Raw genomic sequence first — 9,545 nt, 5'->3', positions numbered from 1 at the left:
AAATGCCAATGACCACACCAATATCCAATTAATACTGGTTTCAAATTTTGGCACAAGGCCAGCAATTTTAGGGAATGGGGTAAGTCGATTACATCGATCCCAGAGTTCATCTCATACTTAAATTTATTGACCCCGAAAGGATGCAAGGCAAAGTCGACCTCGGCGATATTTGGACTCAGGACGTAAAGACGGACGAAATGCCGCCAAACACTTATATTAATCCTTCGGCCAGCTCGCCAGCTTTACATTCAATTAATATTATTTCAAATTTTGGCCACAAAGATAGCTTGGGAGAGGTGAGGATGAGTCGATTACATCGACCCCAGTGTTCAACTGGTGCTTAGTTTATCGACCCCAAATGGATGAAAAGCAAAGTCGACATCGGCGGAATTTGAACTCAGAACGTGGCGACGGGTGAAATACCGCTTAGCTTTATGTCCAGCGTGCTAACGATTCGTATTTCTTTATTGCCCACAAGGGACTAAACATAGAGGGGACAAACAAGGGCAGACAAACAGATTACATCGACCCCAGTGTACAACTGGTACTTAATTTATCGACCCCGAAAAGATGAAAAGCAAAGTCGACCTCGGCAGAATTTGAACTCAGAACGTAACGGCAGACGAAATACTGCTAAGCATTTCGCCCGGCATCCTAACGATTCTTCTTTCTTTACTGCCCACACGAAGCTACACACAGAGGGGACAAACAAGGACTGACAAAAGGATTAAGTCGGTTATATCGACCCCAGTGCGTAACTGGTACTTATTTAATCGACCCCTAAAGGATGAAAGGCAAAGTCGCCCTCGGCGGAATTTGAACTCAGAACGTAGTGACGGATGAAATACCTATTTCTTTATTACCCACAAGGGGCTAAACACAGAGAGGACAAACAAGGACAGACAAACGGATTAAGTCGATTATATCGACCCCAATGCGTAACTGGTACTTATTTAATCGACCCCGAAAGGATGAAAGGTAAAGTCGCCCTCGGCGGAATTTGAACTCAGAACGTAACGGCAGACGAAATACCGCTAAGCATTTCGCCCAGCGTGCTAACGTTTCTGCCAGCTCGCCGCCTTCACATCCAATTAATATTAATTAATCTTAACGTGGCGAGCTGGCAGAATGGTTAGCACGCCGGGCAAGAAATTTGGCAGCGTATCATCCGTCTGCACGTTTTGAGTTCAAATTCTTCCGAAGTAGGCTTTGCCTTTCGTCCTTTCGGGGGCCCAAAGAACAAGTACCAGTTAAACACCAGGGTCAATGTAAACGACGTATCTCCTCACCACGAAATTACCGGCCTTGTCCTAAAATCTGAACTCAATAATTTAATCTTTAACTTGATTCAGTCATTTGACTGTGGCCATGCTGGAGCACCGCCTTTAGTCGAGCAAATCGACACCAGGACTTATTCTTTGGAAGCCTAGTACTTATCCTATCGGTCTCTTTAGGCGAACCGCTAAGTTACGGGGATGTAAACACACCAGCATCGGTTGTCAAGCGATGTTGGGGAAACAAACACAGACACACAAACACACACACACACACACACACACACACACACACACACACACACACACACGCACACACACAATATATATAATATATATATATATATAATATATAGTTCCTTTGGTTTGTGTCTATGTTTTCGTTTCTCATTGTGTTCGACGTCCTTTTTGGTGTCCTGTACACATATATGCGTGTTATATGTACATGTAGAGGTAGGTACGTACATATATGTTTATATATATGACCATGTATTTCATTTATTAATATACTATATATATAATAATATATATATTATATATATATATATATATTATATATATATATATAATATATTATATATATATTACATACATATATACGACGGGCTTCTTTCATTTTCCATCTACCAAATCCACTCACAAGGCATTGGTCGGCCCGAGGCTATAGTAGAAGACACTTGCCCGAGGTGCCACGCAGTGGGACTGAACCTGGAACCATGTAGTTAGTAAGCAAGCTACTTACCACACAGCAACTTCTAATGTTTTATTTATCTAATGGAGAGTTATTTGTTCTGTTAAGGTTAAAATTTATAGAATTTAAAGCAAACATATTTAAATTCTATCTAGATTTGAAAATTAATCGATCAGACAGCCAAGCGGGGGATTGTCTGTAACAGCATGGTTAGAGAAATTTCAAAAGTCAATAAATTGATTCATCTATATATGCACACACATGTGTACACACACGCAATATATATATTATGTGTGTGTGTGTGTGTGTGTACATATATACTCACATACATGTATATAGATATACAGACATTTTTATATATATATATATATATATATATATATATATATATATATATATATCAACAATCAAGGAACGGCCATAATAGGCCATTCACCCACTAGAAATAACAGCCAAAGCTTCAACCGCAAATAAAGATTAATTCCCGTACAAGGAGGAAAATCTAAAAAACATTTACCCTGTAATTTCTTGTAAATGCACCGTTTCATCTGCTGTTTAATGGCCTATTATGGCCGTTCTTGATTGTTGATGTTGAACTAAAAATGGTCTATGACTATTTAATTTTTTTCCCACTAGGCCGCTGGTGGCAAAAAGAATTCTACAAAATTTTTTTTTGCCACCCTATATTGATTAATTATGAATTTTCTGGTTAATTCCGTAATGGAATCGACGGCTTATATTTATTTGCTGCCGATAAATTTGGCGCGAGTGCGACGATTTGAAAATTTTAGGTCAGATATTACCTTGGCAGGGTCTGAAATGCCTCGTGAAAATATCTGTTCGATTGGCTTATTTCTTGCTGAAGAATCTGAGGGCCTATGGAAGATTGGCTTGATTTAATTTAATCAGGTTAGTTTACCATTAAACAGCAGATGAAACGGTGCATCGTACAAGAAATTACAGGGTAAATGTTTTTTAAATTTTCTCCTGTTTTTACGGATTAATCTTTATTTGCGGTTGAAGCTTTGGCTGTTTTTCTAGTGGGTGAATGGCCTATTATGGCCGTTCCTTGATTGTTGATGTTGAACTTAAAAATGGTCTATGACTATTTAATTTTTTCCCACTAGGCCGCTGGTGGCAAAAAGAATTCTACAAAATTTTTTTTTGCCACCCTATATTGATTATTATGAATTTTCTGGTTAATTCCGTAATGGAATCGACGGCTTATATTTATTTGCTGCCGATAAATTGGCGCGAGTGCGACGATTTGAAAATTTTAGGTCAGATATTACCTTGGCAGGGTCTGAAATGCCTCGTGAAAATATCTGTTCCGACTTGGCTATTTCTTGCTGAAGAATCTGAGGGCCTATGGAAGATGGCTTGATTTAATTTAATCAGGTTAGTTTACCATTAAACAGCAGATGAAACGGTGCATCGTACAAGAAATTACAGGGTAAATGTTTTTTAAATTTTCTCCTGTTACGGAATTAATCTTTATTTGCGGTTGAAGCTTTGGCTGTTATTTCTAGTGGGTGAATGGCCTATTATGGCCGTTCCTTGATTGTTGATGTTGACTTAAAAATGGTCTATGACTATTTAATTTTTTCCCACTAGGCCGCTGGTGGCAAAAAGAATTCTACAAAATTTTTTTTTGCCACCCTATATTGATTAATTATGAATTTTCTGGTTAATTCCGTAATGGAATCGACGGCTTATATTTATGCTGCGATAAATTTGGCGCGAGTGCGACGATTTGAAAATTTTAGGTCAGATATTACCTTGGCAGGGTCTGAAATGCCTCGTGAAAATATCTGTTCCGACTTGGCTATTTCTTGCTGAAGAATCTGAGGGCCTATGGAAGATTGGCTTGATTAATTTAATCAGGTTAGTTTACCATTAAACAGCAGATGAAACGGTGCATCGTACAAGAAATTACAGGGTAAATGTTTTTTAAATTTTCTCCTGTTTACGGAATTAATCTTATTTGCGGTTGAAGCTTTGGCTGTTATTCTAGGGGTGAATGGCCTATTATGGCCGTTCCTTGATTGTTGATGTTGAACTTAAAAATGGTCTATGACTATTTAATTTTTTCCCACTAGGCCGCTGGTGGCAAAAAAATTCTACAAAATTTTTTTTTGCCACCCTATATTGATTAATTATGAATTTTCTGGTTAATTCCGTAATGGAATCGACGGCTTATATTTATTTGCTGCCGAAAATTTGGCGCGAGTGCGCGACGATTTGAAAATTTTAGGTCAGATATTACCTTGGCAGGGTCGGAAATGCCTCGTGAAAATATCTGTTCCGACTTGGCTATTTCTTGCTGAAGAATCTGAGGGCCTATGGAAGATTGGCTTGATTTAATTTAATCAGGTTAGTTTACCATTAAACAGCAGATGAAACGGTGCATCGTACAAGAAATTACAGGTAATGTTTTTTAAATTTTCTCCTTTTACGGAATTAATCTTATTTGCGGTTGAAGCTTTGGCTGTTATTTCTAGTGGGTGAATGGCCTATTATGGCCGTTCCTTGATTGTTGATGTTGAACTTAAAAATGGTCTATGACTATTTAATTTTTTCCCACTAGGCCGCTGGTGGCAAAAAGAATTCTACAAAATTTTTTTTGCCACCCTATATTGATTAATTATGAATTTTCTGGTTAATTCCGTAATGGAATCGACGGCTTATATTTATTTGCTGCCGATAAATTTGGCGCGAGTGCGACGATTTGAAAATTTTAGGTCAGATATTACCTTGGCAGGGTCTGAAATGCCTCGTGAAAATATCTGTTCCGACTTGGCTATTTCTTGCTGAAGAATCTGAGGGCCTATGGAAGATTGGCTTGATTTAATTTAATCAGGTTAGTTTACCATTAAACAGCAGATGAACGGTGCATCGTACAAGAAATTACAGGGTAAATGTTTTTTAAATTTTCTCCTGTTTACGGAATTAATCTTTATTTGCGTTGAAGCTTTGGCTGTTATTTCTAGTGGGTGAATGGCCTATTATGGCCGTTCCTGATTGTTGATGTTGAACTTAAAAATGGTCTATGACTATTTAATTTTTTCCCACTAGGCCGCTGGTGGCAAAAAGAATTCTACAAAATTTTTTTTTGCCACCCTATATTGATTAATTATGAATTTTCTGGTTAATTCCGTAATGGAATCGACGGCTTATATTATTTTGCTGCCGATAAATTTGGCGCGAGTGCGACGATTTGAAAATTTTAGGTCAGATATTACCTTGGCAGGGTCTGAAATGCCTCGTGAAAATATCTGTTCCGACTTGGCTATTTCTTGCTGAAGAATCTGAGGGCCTATGGAAGATTGGCTTGATTTAATTTAATCAGGTTAGTTTACCATTAAACAGCAGATGAAACGGTGCATCGTACAAGAAATTACAGGGTAATGTTTTTTAAATTTTCTCCTGTTTACGGAATTAATCTTTATTTGCGGTTGAAGCTTGGCTGTTATTTCTAGTGGGTGAATGGCCTATTATGGCCGTTCCTTGATTGTTGATATTGAACTTAAAAATGGTCTATGACTATTTAATTTTTTCCCACTAGGCCGCTGGTGGCAAAAAGAATTCTACAAAATTTTTTTTTGCCACCCTATATTGATTAATTAATATATATATATATTATATATATATATATATATATTATATATATATATATATATATATATATATATACATACATATATCTATCTATACATATATAAACGGCAGTCTGTTTGTGTCAAGATGCTGTCTATGCCTGTTGATGAATCTTCATGAAACTTTGCATACATGTTAAAGTAACATACAGTTTGTTACTAGGCTCATTGGAGTTTAATAAAAAATTTATAATTGGACGGATACGGTTAGAGTTGACAATGTAATCTGACAGCACTAAGTCTACGACAAATAAGTGTTTGTCCGTCCATTTAGTGACTCGTGTTGTATACCTCTCTGTATCGCTGCTGCCCGGCGCCATCCGATAATGCAAAGTTGTGTTGGGTTTATCAGATGTAGACACAGAGAGTGAATCAAAACGTGTATTTCACAAGTGAGCATTTTTGGGGATTGGGCTGTTTAAAACAATCGTTAAGTACGACCGTCATTAAAATGGGAAGAGTGCTTGAATGTTGATTAGTTGTTGTGACGTATGGGTAGTATCGACGTTGAATGTTTGTCCACACCATTTATGTCGCAGAGTGCCCGAAACTGTCATAGTGAATGCGTTCTATGTATCTCTGCCCTTTTCATAAGCCTCTACCAGTTAATTGGCGTAACATTGCATGCCTCCTTTCTGCTTACACACTGAATGCATTAGAAGCGCATAAGAAAATACAGATCGGTTGAAGTTACGTCCTTAAAGATGCTTGATCGCCCCTTAAGCCATTGTTGGAGTAATTATCCCTCCTAATTTTTGTAAAAAAGAAACTAAATGCTGCCCTAAGAGGAGTGTAACTTAATAGGTTTCTCTTTGTGAAATGGGCTGACTGTGTACTGTTAGTTTTAGAGTAAAAGCGGATGTAAAGCCCATTACACACGTCTGAGAGGATGATGTCTAAATCAGCTGCTTTGTGAAGCTGTACGTTACCTTTTAACAGTCTAAACAGTTACGAAGTCTCATCCTAATACTTCTTGGTAGACAATATTTTTCGTTCTACCCCGGCGTGAGTAAACGAAGAGACTTTCCTTGCTTCCCATCCGGGAAGAACCGACGTATAGCTGACCGTGTGAGAAGCATGATTCATCTAAATGCAGCCCTGCCACGAATAGTGTCTGTCCCATGTGACTTATTGATTGACATTGCAAAACATAGTCTAAGCGGGAAGTGCAGACGGTGAAAAGCAAAGGGAATATCTGCACCAGATGGAATGAGGGGGATTCTGGGGATGAAAACAGCCGGACAAAATGGTGACTTCAAGAAGGTACTGCATAGCTTTCTTAATAACCAAGCGTGTCCCATTGCAAAGCTTTGGAGAGTCTAAATTCCTCAGCAGCATGACAGGAGCTCCGACTTTAACTTCCAGTGTTTGAGGAGGCAGGCCAGGTGGGTCAAGGGAATTAAGAAACTCCACTGGATAGTTCACTGCCTGGTCGTCGCCGGGTACAGAATCGATTGACTCGTGCTTGTGCAGCCTTCCGGGAAGCGAATGCAGCAGCTTAGTGTTGAGAGCGGTTACTGTGCTGTTTTTTGGAGCCAAAATGCCTCTTTCGGAAATCCAATTCATGTCAAAGTAGTTCCTTTGTAGATTTGGAAAGACATGTGCCTCTAGTTAATCGGAATTACTGACAGTGGTGTAGAGGTGAGTTAGTGACAGTTCTCCGTCTTCATTGAGCGGAACAGTACCGTTTCCGATTGACAATATGTCAGATGCAGAAGCTGATGCCATCTGGTCACCACGAAGCTGAGCTCTCCTGTTTGTTTTCAGAGACAATGTTGTAACATTTTTCCACAGTGGGGAGGACTTTGGGTAGGCCCTGACTACATCTGCCCTGGTTCCCTTGGGTATTACAGGAAGCGTTTGTCGGAAATCGCCAGACAGGAAGAGAGTTATACCACCCATCGTAGCGGGACAGTCTCTGACGTCTTGAAGAGTGGTGTTGAGAGCTTCGAGGGATCGCTTGTGGGTCATTGTGCATTCATCACAAACTATCAGCTGGCAACTCCAGAGAAGCAAGCCCTTTTCAGACGTTTTGGTGATGTTACAGGAAGGCACTGCGGACCTTACCAAATCAAATGGTAGCTTAAAGGTTGATTGCGCTGTCGTGCCACTGAACAGTAAAGTTGCTGCAATGCCAGAGGAAGCCACAGCTACGGCTACGTCTTTAGCAAGGAGAAGCTGAATCACAAACGTTTTTCCGGTCCCTCCAGGCGTATCAAGAAAAAAAATACCCTTTTTTCGTTTCTGCATGTGTAAGCCCACTGTTGCTCAGGCAGACGTTTGGGCTCATTTTACTGGATGTTTTGATTAAGGGCTTCAGTGTTATAGGATGTTTCATGTATTAACTCTGTTGGTATTGAAGGCGTCCCGTGGCGCAATGGTTGCGGCAGCCCGTATGTAGGTAAGGTATTACCTCCCAGAGAAACAGTCTTGTTCTCTATATCAAGGTAAATGAAATCATTTTCAGCAGGCAAGCAGGTATGATGCAGTTGGAAGTCTTCTGATAGGTCGTGTCTGTACTTCAACCACAATGAATGGGCATCGTGAAGTTGGCAAATGTGCAGGAGTACAGAAAACAGAGCTCTGAGACTTTTCGGTGACTGTGAAACAGCAGCCTCCGCAAGCGTAGCATCCCACTGCGCACCGTCTTCTAACACCCCCACGTAGTAAGCAGGCCTCCCTGAACGTACCACATGTATGGCGTATGGCGTTTCACGGTCTTTAATTGGTCGAAGGACTTTGGACCCCTTACCTCGTGAAGCAGCAATCGGAGGTAGAAGCATTCTTGTTGGCCCGGGTGAACCGTATACTTTCTGCCGAGGCAATTATCAAATTTAATCTCAGAGTGACCATCAACGGTTCGGCCTGACTTCCTTCGCTGCCACTTACACTTATTCCATGTGTAGTATGACGGGACTTGAGGATAAAGCAGATCTTGTGCAAACAGGCCTACCTGGCAGAGTTTGAAGAAAGCCGTGAGTGTTGTATCTTTTGGTTGCTCAAACACTGGAGTAGCAGTGGAAGCGGTGAAGTACACATGCTGGCCGTTTTCAAGGTGCACTGCAAGCTGCTGGATTGGCGGATGCCTTTGATGCAATGGAAACCCGAAAATGCGCCAGAAGGCTTTGTTACTAATTATGAATCTGCCTACTTGGTATTGCGTTATTTCATCTCGGACTCCGTCTGGTTGCAGGCCGAACACAGCAGCATCAGGGCCTCTGTTGATGTACTTGCACACATATTTGATGGACTTTACAGAATTGCAGAGCTCGACATTTATGTAAGCATCGAATGCCTTCGACTGGATTGGGCAGTAAGGCACTATCCATCTGTTGTCTACTTCATACGGACCAACATGCGCTGTGAATCCACCGTCCTCTGGTTTCCTTCGTCTGCACAGAGGGTACCAATCGTGCCCGGATTGTGTTTCCTGGAGGAATTGTTTTGGGTATTTCTTGCTGCAAACTGACCCCTTCATGCAAGGCAATCGAAGGTTGAATCCTCGTCTGCAGGGACTTTGGATCATGTTAGCCTTCTGTCTCAAAGAGAGTCCTATCGATAGAGGGGTCAGGGAACTCGGCTGAGATTAAATTATCAATTGCATCGGATGCAATCTGTGTGGACAACCAAATTAGGATATAAGCATGAGGAAAACCCTTTTTCTGCCATTCGACGGTATACATGTCGCATCGCACGGGGTCAAATATTTGACCTTTGGTGATGAAGTTCATGAGTTTGTATAATTTCAAATGGAAGACCCGCGCAATGAGATGATGTCTGTCTTTGGCCTGCTGACCCTATTCCAATCTCCCCCCACCTAGGATTACAGGTGAAAGTGATAAATATGCCAGGACGCCCGTACATATATTCCTTACATATATTCCTCCACTTCCAGCTCCTCTCTCCCTTCCTTTACCTCTCTTT

General features: G+C 40.6%; 1 protein-coding gene across 1 annotated transcript; it reads right to left on the bottom strand.

Moving 5' to 3' along the window:
- Window positions 1-7,232: 7,232 nt before the first annotated feature.
- LOC115219672 lies at window positions 7,233-7,871 on the bottom strand. Its single transcript, XM_029789849.1, has one exon. It carries the CDS (start codon window positions 7,869-7,871, stop codon window positions 7,233-7,235), a length of 639 nt encoding a protein of 212 aa, XP_029645709.1.
- Window positions 7,872-9,545: the final 1,674 nt, after the last annotated feature.

Source organism: Octopus sinensis, linkage group LG15 (assembly GCF_006345805.1).
Source record: "Octopus sinensis linkage group LG15, ASM634580v1, whole genome shotgun sequence".
NCBI classification, from domain to species: Eukaryota; Metazoa; Mollusca; class Cephalopoda; order Octopoda; family Octopodidae; genus Octopus; species Octopus sinensis.
Note: the sequence above shows the minus strand (reverse complement) of the source record. Positions and strands in the feature narration are given on the sequence as shown.

Bases quoted from the DNA above. Each gene is read 5' to 3' on its own strand.
- LOC115219672 (XM_029789849.1), bottom strand. From the start codon at position 7,871: ATGCAGAAACGAAAAAAGGGTATTTTTTTTCTTGATACGCCTGGAGGG.